Raw genomic sequence first — 13,479 nt, forward strand, 5'->3', positions numbered from 1 at the left:
CTCTCCCAGGGGAAGGCAAAATAGAGACGCCTCATGAGAATAGCTCCATGAGAATGGAAGAGCATGGTGTCTTGAATCAGATAGCTTGGGTTCAAATCATGAATCTGTCACAGAAGTGCTGAGTGTCCTTTTACAAATCACTTAAAACCTTAAAAGACTCCTCAGACAGCTTCCTACTGATTTCTGTGTCTGGGAATAGTGGGCGTATTTATAAGTGCACCCTCGGGGAATAGGTGAGAAAAACTCTTTGGTACCGAGGAATTAGAAGAAGAAAGGCATAAGTCTTGACAAACAGGAGCTGGAAGCCAGGGTACGATCCCAACGCAGTGCGTTGCCTAGGAACCAGACCGCTTTTGACACCTTTTACTCTTCCGAACGAATCACTTCCGGCCTTGAAGGGCTAGATCACACGTCATTTCCGGCGCGGAAAAGGCCGGCGAAGCACTTGGATTGGTCGGCCTTCCTATTTAGGCGGACATCCCAGCTTCTGGCTGTTCCGCATCTGAGTCCTGGCAGCAGTAGCGATGGCTGCTCTGACGGACCTGCAGCGGCTGCAGGCCCGAGTGGAGGAGCTGGAGCGCTGGGTGTACGGGCCGGGCGGGGCGCTAGGCTCGCGGAAGGTGAGAAGTCTGTTCCCATGCCTCGTTTCTGGGGCAGGGCCAGAGCAGTCCATTGGCTTTGCCTTTGGAATGGATGCGACAGCTTCAGTCCAGTCCCGGCGTCCGCAGCCCACCCTTTGAAATGACAAAGATCTGGGAGCTCCCGGAACTGATTGGACCCTCGGGGTCCATCCCCGAGAGTGTGGGAGGAGATCTGCAGACGGTTAGGCCTGTTTGAGATGGGTTCAGTGACAACTGTGACTTAAGACTTCGCCCCTGCCGTCGCAGGCTAGTCGGGGGAGAGTTGACACACTTTAGAAGTTAACTAATGAGAATTTCAATAAGAGCTGAAGTCCACAATGGAAGTGCCGTTCTGGAGTCCTGTGTAATTAATTGCTAAATTAATTGTGCAGGGGAAGGTCCGTGGGACCCTAGAGGAGGCAGGGCACAGGTGGATAGGAACGCATCAAGGATGAGAGGTGAGCTCTGAGAAGGCTTGGATTGGTAAATTAGGGATTTAGCACTAGGTGTATAGATGTGACTGGCATCCCACACCAGTGATTGAATTTTGACAATTATGAGACTTAGGTGCCCTCTAATCCCCTGGAAGCATTTCCTGAAGAACTTCTGGTAGGGTGCCAGGCATCTCCTGAAGCCCAGTGGATCAGAGGTAATGATTGTGAAATTAGTTGTTACTAGCAGACTGTATTCCCATTTGAGAACCAATTTCTCAAAACATTCTCTCCTTTGGCATCTATGGTTCTAATCCTCTTGATTTTCCTTCTACCTTTGTAGATGCTGCTTTCAGTCTATTTGTCTCCACACATATTCGTCCCTTGAATGTTAGCATTCTTTATCCTCTACCCTAAAACCTCCCCCTCTATTTGACCCTTGAATATTGGAATTCCTCACCTTCTGCCCTTAAATCTTAGATTATCTCATTGGCTTCCATAGTTTCAGTTACTGTTTACATGTCATTGTGTTTCAAATGTGTATCTTTAATCCAAATTTCTGTTCTGAGAACCTGACTTATATGTTCATTTGTCTACTGGTATTTTCCACTTGGATATCGAACAGATATCTCAAACTTAATCCATTTGCTCTTAACTCTACTTTATCTCTCCCCTAACCTGGTTCTCTTCTGTATTCCCTAATACAGGGATTGCACCATCACTGGGATCTTAGAGGTTATCCTAGACTCTTCAATCTCCCATGCTAGAGTTGATGTTGAGGGGGTGGGGCTAAAAGTAGGCCAGCCAGTGTGGCTGCTAGCAAAATCATTCCGTCCTGAAGTAATGACGTCCTGGATGCAGATACTTTCATTTCTCATAACCAAACCCAGGGTTTAGGAACTAGGGCGTATATAGTGTGTACTGGTACCCCATAAATTCTAAATTACCTCCCCAGATTTGAGTCTCCCCAAGGTGTACATTATTCTTTTTCCTTCCACTTCAGGATCTCAAAGGTTGGGCTGCATCTTCTTTATGTGAGAGAAGGGGACCAACTTAGATTATTGGGAATCAGAGGCTTGAGAATCTAGAGTAATGAGTGTTCTTTACTTCTTCCAATGCTTGAGATATATCTTGGAATTAATCTCTACTCCCCTTACAGGTGACTGATGGTCTTGTCAAAGTACAGGTGGCTTTGGGGAACATTGCCAGTAAGAGGGAAAGGGTGAAGATTCTGTACAAAAAGAGTAAGTGGTTTCATGGAATGTCTGCCTGACCTACTTCCCATGCTTCTTGGGACCTGACCCTGACCTTTCAATTAGTAGGTCACTGGAATAGCCCCATAGGATAGAAAGAATGTGAAGAAGACATTTCCCTGCTGAAGTGGTGAATAGAGATGGACTTCTCTACCTTGTGGATAAACCACAAGTCCATGTCAGTGTTCTAAAGTATGGAATGAAAGCTCTGCCTCACAATTTTCCTTGATGAAGTCAAGGATGAGGCTGTGGTGTTTCTCTAGGCAAGGTTAAAAGGCAGGAAAGAAATTAGTCACTGAGAACCCTGGCCTTGGTTCAGCCAAGCCTTTTTAATTATGTCACAGCTGGTAACTTGCTCAGTAACTAAAAACTAGACAAAGCCCTGGCTGCCTTGGTGGCATTGAAGAGGAGAGGGGCCTTTTACCCTTGGTGAGAATAGGTTGGTGAGAATGCTGAGGGCCTCAGAGTGGTGACAGTGATTGTGTTTCCAGCTCCAAAGCAGGAGGTCAGCCAGCAGGTTATGAGAATGGAGAAATTGGGAAGTGGGATAGGGAACCTGGTAGGTGCCCTCTAAGGGGGTACTGTGAGTATCAGCTCCTCAATCAAGGTTCTCCCCAAGGATGACCACCCCCAAACTTCCTTTATAAGACATGGTCACACTCTCCACTCCATCTTTTTTTTTTTTTTTTGGTGGTACTGGGATTTGAACTCAAGGCCTGTGCTTGTTAGGCATCTGCCACTTGATCCATGCCTCCCAGTACTCCCTTTTGTTTTTTTTGCTGTACTGAGGTTTGAACTCAGGGCTTCAAGCTTGCTAAATTATAAGGTACTTGTGTGTGTGTGTGTGTGTGTGTGTGTGTGTGTGTGTGCGCGCGCACACGCGCTGGGGAATCAAATCTAGGGCATGCTAGGCAAGCACTCTACCACTGAGTTACTCTTCAGCCCTTATTTTCCATCTTGCTATTTTTCTAGTTGAAGACCTGATCAAATACCTGGATCCTGAGTACATTGATCGCATTGCTATACCTGATGCTTCTAAGTTGCAGTTCATTTTAGCAGGTAATGCTGTGCATGTGCATCTGTGGATGTGGGGAAGTTGGCACAGAGATGGTCTCCCTCTCTCATCTTATTATATATACAGTCCTGAAAGCTGCTGTCTGGTATTTTGGCCTGGCTTTGGGGCTGGGGCCCAAGGTGATCCTGTGGGTTTGTAGTTGGCACTGGGTGTAGTACACGTCTGGGCCAGCTTCAGGGCATGCTGCTAGCTACAGTGGAAGCTACTTCAATGTTGTAGGATTTTCTTTTAGAATCTTCCTCACTCTGCTCACTGGACAGAGGATTTTCTAGGATAGGGGAAGAGGGGTAGAGAATATTGTCATTTGGAAGAAGGGAGAGTATTGGCATGAGTTTCAACATCTTTCATGTGAGAAATAGCTAGGATTTCAGAGTGCTGGGCAGGAATATTAGCTACTTCATAGTTTTCTGAGCAACTGTATTTATTCATCCAGAAGATATTCAGCAGGTCAAGATGGCATACACCTGTGGTCCCAGCTACTCAGGAGGCTAAGGCAAGATTGAAAATTTGAGGTCAACTTGGGGAAACACAATGAGACTGTATCTTAAAAAAAAAAAAAAGAAAAGAAAGAAAACATTCAAATGATCATCTACTGTCATCAGACCTTATTCTGGGTGTCAGATATACAGGAAGTAGTCCTTGCCCTCATGTACACAACTAGAGCTAGTGCTCGAGGTCCCTGCTTTAGGGACCTGAACTTGTAACCTTGCTTGGAGATCAGACTCCTAGGAGACTGATCAATGAATGATATCTAACACTGAGGACTGGATGAAGAGGGGCAGTTCCTGTGTCAGGGCTCCTGATCAGTTGCCATGACATAGGCATTAAGTTTGGAGATCTTCCCCTGCACTGCCTCTTGAGCCCAGCCTCTCCATTCCTCCCCATGCACTGCCTTAGGGAGTGCATATCCACTCACACATGAACGGTTGTATAGTCTCCTAAATCATCTTGACTTTAACCTGTCCCATCTTGAATGTAATCTAGTCTCATCTTCACAAAACATGTCACTTACCTACTTATTTTTGTGTGGGGGGGGGGGAACTGGAGTTCACATTTTCAAAGCAGACTCTCCCAAAACAGGGACTCTACTGCTGGAGCCACACCTCCAGGCCAGCTTAGGCTGGCCTAAGCTTCGGTCCTCCTAATCTCAGCCTCCCAAGTAGTTAGGACTACTGGTATGAGCCACCACCCAGCTACTTGCTTACCCTTGAACCTCAGGTTCTCTTTTCTTTGCTAGGGTAAAGTCCCAGTTCCTCAGCATGCCATTCAAAGCCTTCCAGTCTACTGGGCCTGCCGTCCCATCCAGCTATTTCTTGTGGTCTCCCTGTTCTAGTTTAGCCAATTGAGGCAAGCATTCCTGCCTCAGTCATTTGCACATAACAGTCCTCACTCTTGAATGCTCACTCTATGGATATCAATGCATCAAACCCCTCTGTGCATACACAGCCTAGCCCAGATCCTACTCTTACTCTTCTCACTGGCCTCTTCCCTTGTTGTCCTCAGCTCTCATGTATTTATAATTATATGTGCCTCTGAGAACCACTGAGCAGAACCTATCTGGTGTAGTCTGCCTGGTGTAATCTCCTCTTACAGACTTTTCCAGGCATCCTTTAAAGTACTTTGTCTCCTGTGGCCTAGGAACACTTGCAAGTTGTTGATAAGAGGCTAGAAGAAGTCTTGGGGTTAACACGTAGAGAAAGGAGGGATTTGGAGGCTCTTTGGGCTCAAAACAGATTAAACAAAGGCATCCAGAAGAGGTGGGGGCAGGATGGGAATGTGCACTGCCCCAGAGAAGGGGGCAGTGGGTAGGTTTGCTGCCCAAAACTCCAAGGCCTAGTGATCTCCTCTGCCAAAAGAGATGCTCGGCCCCTTCTTGGAGATAGCAATGCCCAGCTTGCTTCACTGCCTCTGTCTTGTCTTTATGCTTCAGAGGAGCAGTTCATCCTCTCCCAGGTTGCACTCCTGGAGCAGGTAGATGCCTTGGTGCCCATGCTGGACAGTGCTCCCATCAAAGGTACCTCTCTGGGGCTGTAGCTCCACTATTGTACTTGGGGAAGTGGGCGGATGGGCAAGTCTTCACTGTGTCTCAGGTTCCCTGGGCTCAGGCTGAGTCTGTTCCTTGCCTTTATTCCCACCTGGGGGTACCTGCCACCTAACTGGGATTAAAATTCTTAGGATAGGGAGCCTAGTTTTAGGACCTCAGTCAATGTGGGCCTAAGAATACTAGCATAAGCTTTCAGAGCCCCTGATTCTGCAGCTTCCTTCTGCTTTCTACCCTACCCCTCAGTATTCCCCCTTTCAAGGTGCTGCAGAGCCCAAATTTCACTGTTAGAGCCCCCTGCCAGATGTGTGAATTCTTCCTGCTGCACTGCTGAGAAAGTCCCTGGGCCTGAGCTTTGACGAGTAGGCAGTGACTTTAATTGAATCCAGATATCCATCTTGTCTGTCTCTGGAGGTATTTTTCCCTGCTTCCCCCTCCCTGCCCTTGATCAGTTACCCACTGAGTATCTGACAGCCTTAAGCTGCAGGCCCATCATGGTAGCCATGGTGTTGAATTTCATGTGGACAGTTTAGGGACCTGGCATTTACCCTTAGCCCACCTGCAGGCTCCCTGTTCCCTATGCCAGACAGACTAACCCTGATGGGTTGAGAGCAAAGGAATAGGTTCCAAAATAGACAAAGCTGTCTTTACCTGGCCTTGCTCACAGCACTTTGATGGGGTGGGGTAGCACTGGGGACTCCAAGGTTTTGTCTCCTTGGCACCTGTTCTTCCCTTCCCCTGTGGGTTCTGGAGCAAGATGGGTGGGCAGGGAGCCCCCACCACCACTACCACCACCACCACCTCCAGCTACAGCGGTCGATGAAGGCTGGCGTTTGTTTAGTTTCTCCACTCAATACTCTAATCCTGCCGAAGACCTAATAGACTATTGAGCAGTCCCGGGGGAGGGCGCAAGCATCATTGGGCAGTGTGCGTTGTGTTTTACAGCCGTTCCTGAGCATGCCCTCCGCCTGCAGCGCTTGGCCCAGATCCACATCCAGCAGCAGGTATGGGAGGGGAGAGGACTGGAAGGGAAGGTCAAGGTTGTAAGGCACCTCATCCCTACTCCTGCCTCCTGGGGAAGCAGCCTCAGGCCCTTCTGTTGTCAGCTCAGTGGAAGTTTGGAGGTTTATTCTTTATCTTTCATATGCCCTAGAAAGGGGAAGGGACTTGCCTACCGCCATATCCAGGCCTTCTGCCTCCCAGAGTAGGGCTACTCTTTTTGGGGTTTTTGTTTTGTTTTGGTTTGTTTGCTATTTCCAGGCTCTGGTTTCAAGTTTAAAGAGGGTTCAAAACTAGGGGTGGAGGAGGAGGAGACAGATACTACAGGGAATGTTTATTTAATATGTACCTACTTCCCCTTCCATCAAAGTTTGGATTGCTGTTAGGGCACCCATCCTGGGACCTGAAAGTGCCCCCTTATCAATTTGCTCTTTTTGCACTAAGTTTAAACATCACCTTTTCTAGGCTTTGTGTAGAATGATGAGGTGAAGACTTTGTCCAATTCCTTTCTCTGCTACACTTTGCCCTACAGGACCAGTGTGTGGAGATCACCGAGGAGTCCAAGGCTCTTCTAGAGGAATACAACAAAACTGTATCCTTTGTGCTCAGCTGGGCTCCTAATGGGTGCTTTCCCCAAGCCCACCTCTAGCTGTCTCTCATCCCATTCCAACCAGCCTGTCTGTTCTTTCCTCCCCAACTCTTGCCCCTTTTGGCACATGCAAAATATCCCCACTCTCTCACTAAGAGTCCTGTTCTCACCTTGACCTGTGACCAGACGATGCTTCTCTCCAAGCAATTTGTGCAGTGGGATGAGCTACTTTGTCAGCTAGAGGCCGCCAAGCAAGTGAAGCCAGCAGAAGAATGACAGCTGCTCTCCATCCCAGGGCAGCCAGGTTCCAGGGCCATGTGCCAACCTGCCTTTATAACAAGGCAGAGGCAATTTTGTATTTATTGGATTCAGGGACCACCTGTCTGCACTCAGATGAGGCTCTGAAGTCGAGTTATCTGAGCATTGTCATTTGCACCCCCATCAGTGTATTTATTCCATGGACAATAAACTGTAGAGATTACTGGAGGAATGTGTCAGTTTTCTAGTCAAGGATGGGCTTGGTGATGAGAAGGGAGGTGATGGAAAGCAGAGTAGTGAATCTACTTAGCAGTGGGACCAGGAACACACTCATCCTGGTCTAGCTTTCCGAGAGATGTAGAGCTCTCAAATCATTTGATTGATGTGAGTGGGATGTTTATGTATCCAGTTATTCCACACTTACCAAGTACCATGTAAATGTTAGGTGCCATGCCAAGTAAAGGAGGACACCTAATCCTTGTCCTGCACAGGCTAGCTAGGGAGACAATCAAGGAAATGGGTTGTCCCATCAGGTGGATTCAGAGTCCTTTCAGGCACAGAAGACAAGGGATTTGAGAGGGAATAGCCGTGCTGGACGTGAGATGTGGGGATATTCAGAACGAAGGCAGAGAGCAGCGTGTGGGAAGGCAGAGAGGTGCCTTGAGATGTCTCTTTTGGGGGAGACATTGGCACCTACCTGGTGCCATTAGCCAAGGAGCCCAAAAGGTTTGGATGTGGGAAGTTGAGAGGGAGGGGCAGGAGAGCCTGATGAGAAAGGGCCCAGAGAAACGGAGATTGGACTGCACACCACCAAGTGTTTGCTGCCCCCTTGTGGCCTCAGGGAGTGCTTTGGCTCCCAATTACCAGCTGACCACCCGACCTGTGGGGTCTCACTGGCACCTCAAATTCAACATGTCCAAACTGGTCTGAAATCTGGACGCCATCCTAGACTACTTCTCCATCCAAACAGTTTCTAACTCTTCACTACTAGTAGCTCCCAATTTAATCTCCTTTTCTCCATTTCCACTGCCAGATCATTCAACAAATCATTTGACAAATATTTGAGCGCCTGTTAGGCCAGGCGCTGTGCTAGGTTCTGTGGACACGCCCCTGTGTTTAGGAGCGCTGTGAGGATTGCATGGGGTACAGCCTCTTCCCAGGGTCACCAGCATCTGCGCCCCATCACTTCCTTCCTCCCCCCTACACACCATTCTCCGCTGCAGCCAGAATGAGCTGTGTACGAGATGTGGTTTGGCAATGCCCACAGGATGAGGTCGAAGCCCTGAACTCGGTAACTAAAAATCTTGCCCGCGCAGTAGCAGCAGCCGCCGCCACTCCTAACGACCTTTTGCTGTCATTCACGGTGAACCCCGCAGTTTCACCCGTGCTTCTGGGCGTGTCTACAGGTAACTCCCGCCCTCCCATCTCCTGAGGGCCAAATCCACATCCTTGAAACGCGGGACTCCTGGGCTGGCCGTCCCACCTGCGTGCTGCTGGTCCAGGCTGGGCTCGCAGGCACAACCTGACTAGTCCTGGGTTTCCCTCAGGCCCCGCCCCTCCGGCGTGCGCGCCCCCGCGGCCTCGGCGCGTTCGCGGCACGCGCGCCATCTTGGCCATTTTGAAGGTCCAGCGAGAGCTCACTGTGGCGGTAAGAGTCAGGTCCGCCCGAGTGAGGGCACCTAGAGCTGTGGAGCGGGACGCCTGCCTCTTGAGTGCAGCGACCCGCAGGGCCCTAGAAGCGGCCGGTGGCGATGGACACAGCTGGGGTTGGCCAGGAGCTCAAGCAGCCCTCTGTGCGACTCTCGGCTCCCGAGCTTCTGAGTGGCCTAGCTTAATGCAGATCGACCAGGTCGCCTCGGGGGGAGGGCTGCGTGGCCCTTTGCTGGGCCTTGCAAGGGCTTTGGTTTTGTCTTTGGGGAACCCGGGAGCCTGGGGCAAAGAGGCTCGGCCCTATCCTCTGGGAGCACAGAGTGGGGCCCGTCCCTGAACTTAGGAGTCTGGCCCTGTCTCAAGGAGCCCCAGATTGGGGGGGGGGGAAGCTTGAGGCGATAGGGGCTAGCCCTATCCCAAAGAGCCGGGTGTGGGGGGAGTTTGGTCCTGTTTTCGGGAGGTGGGGGTGGATCTTATGGCCCAGTCTAGAAGAATGGCGTTGCGAGGGGTTAGCAAGCCTTGGCCCCTGTCGTGAGAACCTGGGGTGAGGGGATGAGATCCTCTTCCTGGGAAGTCTGGGGTCGGGTACGGGGCAATATCTTGAACGGAGGTGGAGGATAGCCCCGGGCATGTTCCTAGCACTCACCTGACACTTTCCTGCAGTGGGCACCAGAGAGATTCACGGAGGCCACAGCAAGCAGGATGGAGCACTACCGGAAAGCTGGCTCAGTAGAGCTCCCAGCACCTTCCCCAATGCCCCAGCTACCTCCGGACACCCTGGAGATGCGAGTCCGAGATGGCAGCAAAATTCGAAACCTTCTGGGGCTGGCACTGGGTCGGTTGGAGGGCGGCAGCGCAAGGCATGTGGTGTTCTCAGGTTCTGGCCGGGCTGCAGGGAAGGCTGTCAGCTGCGCTGAGATTGTCAAACGGCGAGTCCCAGGCCTGCATCAGCTCACCAAACTGCGTTTCCTGCAGACAGAGGACAGCTGGGTCCCAACCTCACCTGATACAGGTCTAGACCCCCTCACAGTGCGCCGCCATGTGCCTGCAGTGTGGGTATTGCTCAGTCGAGACCCCCTGGACCCCAGTGAGTGTGGCTACCAGCCCCCAGGAGCACCCCCTGGTCTGGGCTCCATGCCTAGCTCCAGCTATGGCCCCCGGCCCCGGAGAAGAGCCCGAGAGACACGATCCTGAAGATCTGCTGGGCCTGATTGTTCTCTAGACCTGACTATCTGGGATGGCTGTGCCTTCTCTGAAGAGCACTTGTGACTGCTCAACATCCTCAACAAGGCTTGGATCCACAGAATTCCTGCCTCCCCTTTCTCTGGAATGTGGGGAGGGTCTGCTATGAAGAATGACAGGTGTGGGGTTTCTGCTGAGTTCTGGATTGCTTGAGAAGGGTCTACTCTGCTTCTACCTACAGTACATGTGATCTGCCTTCTGACAGGTCCAGAAAGGGAGTTAGAAATAAAGATTCAGTTTGACTGATGAGCCTTTGCTTGGCCTGCTATGTGCACGTGGGATTAAAGGAATGGGAGTCTCTGTCTCCCCGTCTGGGAGCTAGGGGAATGGAGTCAGAGGAAGAATAAGTTTGACTGATGCTGGGAGGATCTAGTAGCAATAAGAAACCTCAGCCAGGCACCGGTAGCTCACGGCTGTAATCCTAGCTACTCAGAAGGATAGAGGTTTGAAGCCAGCCAGGGCAAATAGTCCATGAGACCCTGTCTCGGAAAAACCCATCAGAAAAAAGAGCTGGTGGAGGGACTCAAGTTGTAGGCCCTGAGTTCAAACCCCAGTACCAGGAAAAAAAAAAAAAAGAAAAACCCTCAAAAGTAGTGACCTAAATCTCTCTGGGCCCCTGGCTGGTTTAGGGACTATGCCAGGTCAACATTTTTCCCTATCTGTGCCATATGTTATGGTATAATGGGATCATAGAACTTGCCTGGGTTCTGCCTCCTGCAAGTTACTGCCTTGTGATCTTAGTCTAGTTCCTGCTCTGGTCTTTAATGCTTTCATCCTTAAAATTGGGATATGAATGTTTATCTCATGGGGTTGTTAATGAGGATTAAGGAAATGTACATATTTGACACTTAGATGCCAACTGGGCTATATAAGTGTTAGTTGCCATTATAAATGGCTCAGATTATAAACATTTTTTTTTTAATGCCTTGCTGGGCAAGTACTATACTACTTGAACCCTTGCCCCCAACCCTTTTTGCTTTAGTTATTTTTCAGATACTTTTTGTCCAGGGTGGGCTTCAGACCAACCAAGACCCTCCTATCTATGCCTCCTGTGTATCTGGGATTATAGGCGTGCTCCACCACACCTGGTTTATTTGTTTAGGTGGAGTCTTGCTAACTTTTTGCCAGAGCTGGCTCTGAACTTTGATCCTGTCTCTGCCTCCTGAGTAGCTGGGATTACAAGCATGCACCACCATGCCAGCTTCAAACATGCTTTTTCCTATATTAAAAGCATAACCTCATAATATTTTTCTCTAGGTCTCATTGCCTTTTAACTCCTTGTTGCTCTCTTTTTGACCTCACTTTGGCTCTAGACTCATAGATTGACCATGGTAAGGTTGAGTGTGAGGAACAAGGTAAATGGTTGCATCAGTAGCCAGGGAGCTATAGGCACTAGAGCAGGACTAGGCAGCAGTGGTCTCTGAAGAGTTGAATCAGTTGGGTCTCCAACGGGTTTCAAGATTTTCTCCTGCCTGGCGCCGGTAGCTCATGCCTGTAATCCTAGCCATTCAGGAGGTAGAGATCAGTAGGATCATGGTTTGAAGCCAGCCCTGGGCAAATAGTTCACCAGATCCTATCTCGAAAAAAACCATCACAATAGAAGGGCTGGTGGAGTGGCTCAAGCAGTAAGCGCCTGCCTAATAAGCATGAGGCCCTGAGTTTAAGCCTCATGCAAATTTCTCCAATGTGTTCAGCATCCTGTATGTCCAGTTAGGAGGAAAGGAGAAAGGTGGGGCCCTTCTGGGCTCACATTGTAGCAAGATGGGCCCAGCAATTTGGAGTGATGTTTCCCTCAGAACAGACAGAGGGCTTGGGATTAGTTAGGAAAGAGAACTTGGGGCTGAAAATCTTGAAATAGGCTTCAAGGAGGGATGAGGTGACCACAGTAGGCTGTGGTCAGAACTTTTTTTAATATTGTGTCCTTTGTTTTCAAGATAAGTCAGCCTGGAGTGGTGTGGAGGACCCTGAGGCAGGGACAGGTGATAAGGATTCAGGATATTAGGAGAGATAAAACCTGCTCTATGAGGATCTCCAGCCTTCAAACAGAGGGCCATGAAGCATCTAACACACCCCATTGTACATCTAACACCATATGCCATTGAGACTGCTGTGGTGACTCAGCTGTCTTTTTTTTTTTTTTAATTTGCAGCACTGGGGTTTGAACTCAGGGCCTCATACATGCTAGGCAGGCGCTCTTACTGCTTGAGCCATTCCACCAGCAACTCAGGTGTCTTATTGCTAGCAACTGCCTGAGTCCCATTCTCCTTTTAGCTAATTCAGGGCTTTGACTCCCTCTCAACTTCTAAACACTTTCTCTCTCTCTCTCTCTCTCTCTCTCTCTCTCTCTCTCTCTCTCTCTCTCTCTCTCTCTCTCCTCTCCTCTCCTCTCCTCTCCCTCTCTCTCTCTTTTTCTCTCTGTCTCTCTTTTCTTTTTTTTTAAGACACTATGTAGTCCACACTGGCCATAAACTTGGGATCCTCCTGTCTCAGCCTCCCAAGTGCTGAGATTACAAGCATGGTGGGCACAACTGACTCATACTGCTTTTCCTCTGAACTTCTCTTTTGTGTCTTCTGCCATCAGCAGTTTTTTGTTTTTGTTTTTTGGGGACTGGGGCTGGGGTTTAAACTCAGGGCCCACACCTTGAGCCATTCCACCAGCCCTTTTTTGAGATAGGGTCTCTCGGAACTGGCTTCCAACCTTGATCCTCTTGATCTCTGCCTCCTGAGTAGCTAGGATTACAGGCCTGAGCCACTGGCACTTGGGTTGCCAGCAGCAGTTTTTAGTGTCATGAGGTCTTCAGAACTTTGGGGTCAGACTATCTTGCAGACTATCTTGACTATCTTTACTTATTATCCTAGCCTGATCCATTTTGCTGTGGCTAAGGTGAAGGGATCACATGGAATGAGCATGGTGAACTGTGCTGAAGGAGTGATTCAGTAAGGTGACATTGCAAACTCTGGAACCCCAAGAGGGACTCCAAATTGGGCTGTTCATCACTGAGGCACCACTTGAGTTCCTCAGGATGATAGGACAGGTACTGTGGAAAGGAAGAACTGGGACAAAAATCACTTAGAAACCCAGATCTACAGCTCAGAGAATCAAGAAACAGGCTATAGACTGAGGGAGGGATGACTAGCTATTCTGGGGCATTTTCCCTTCCCCTTGTCCTCCACAGGGCCCAGCTGGAGTCTGTAGGAGGAATGGCATGGAGGAAGCCAGAGAGAAGTAAGGCCTTTGGAGTAAGAAAGCCTGCCCATTTAAGAGAACACAAGAGTTGGGTATGATTCTTTACTTCTGCTTTCACCTCCACTGAAATGTGG

The 13,479-nt window shown here is 49.5% G+C and overlaps 2 protein-coding genes across 3 annotated transcripts; both read left to right on the forward strand.

The window, feature by feature from the left end:
• The first annotated feature begins 413 nt into the window (after positions 1–413).
• Dctn3 (dynactin subunit 3) lies at positions 414–7,494 on the forward strand. Of its 2 annotated transcripts, XM_020176776.2 has the most exons (7): positions 417–620; positions 2,211–2,295; positions 3,277–3,363; positions 5,310–5,393; positions 6,366–6,424; positions 6,952–7,011; positions 7,195–7,494. In XM_020176776.2, the coding sequence occupies exons 1-7, from the start codon at positions 525–527 to the stop codon at positions 7,282–7,284; spliced, it is 561 nt and encodes a 186-aa protein (XP_020032365.1). In that variant the 5' UTR covers positions 417–524; the 3' UTR covers positions 7,285–7,494. The 2 variants fall into 2 exon arrangements, with proteins under 2 accessions (XP_073907675.1, XP_020032365.1); XM_074051574.1 differs by lacking the exon at positions 5,310–5,393 and having other exon boundaries at positions 414–620.
• Positions 7,495–8,817: 1,323 nt separating this feature from the next.
• On the forward strand, positions 8,818–10,407 carry Rpp25l (ribonuclease P/MRP subunit p25 like). Its single transcript, XM_020176787.2, has 2 exons — positions 8,818–8,914; positions 9,580–10,407. Exon 2 carries the CDS (start codon positions 9,619–9,621, stop codon positions 10,108–10,110), a length of 492 nt encoding a protein of 163 aa, XP_020032376.1. The 5' UTR covers positions 8,818–8,914; positions 9,580–9,618; the 3' UTR covers positions 10,111–10,407.
• The last annotated feature ends 3,072 nt before the right edge of the window (positions 10,408–13,479 follow it).

The sequence above is a fragment of the Castor canadensis genome, chromosome 13 (assembly GCF_047511655.1).
Source record: "Castor canadensis chromosome 13, mCasCan1.hap1v2, whole genome shotgun sequence".
In the NCBI taxonomy this organism is placed as follows: Eukaryota; Metazoa; Chordata; class Mammalia; order Rodentia; family Castoridae; genus Castor; species Castor canadensis.

Coding starts and splice junctions, on each gene's coding strand:
- Rpp25l (XM_020176787.2), top strand. CDS start 9,619: ATGGAGCACTACCGGAAAGCTGGCTCAGTAGAGCTCCCAGCACCTTCC.
- Dctn3 (XM_020176776.2), top strand. CDS start 525: ATGGCTGCTCTGACGGACCTGCAGCGGCTGCAGGCCCGAGTGGAGGAG. Junction 3,364..5,309: donor GTTGCAGTTCATTTTAGCAG/GTAATGCTGTGC, acceptor TTTATGCTTCAG/AGGAGCAGTTCATCCTCTCC. Junction 6,425..6,951: donor AGATCCACATCCAGCAGCAG/GTATGGGAGGGG, acceptor TTTGCCCTACAG/GACCAGTGTGTGGAGATCAC.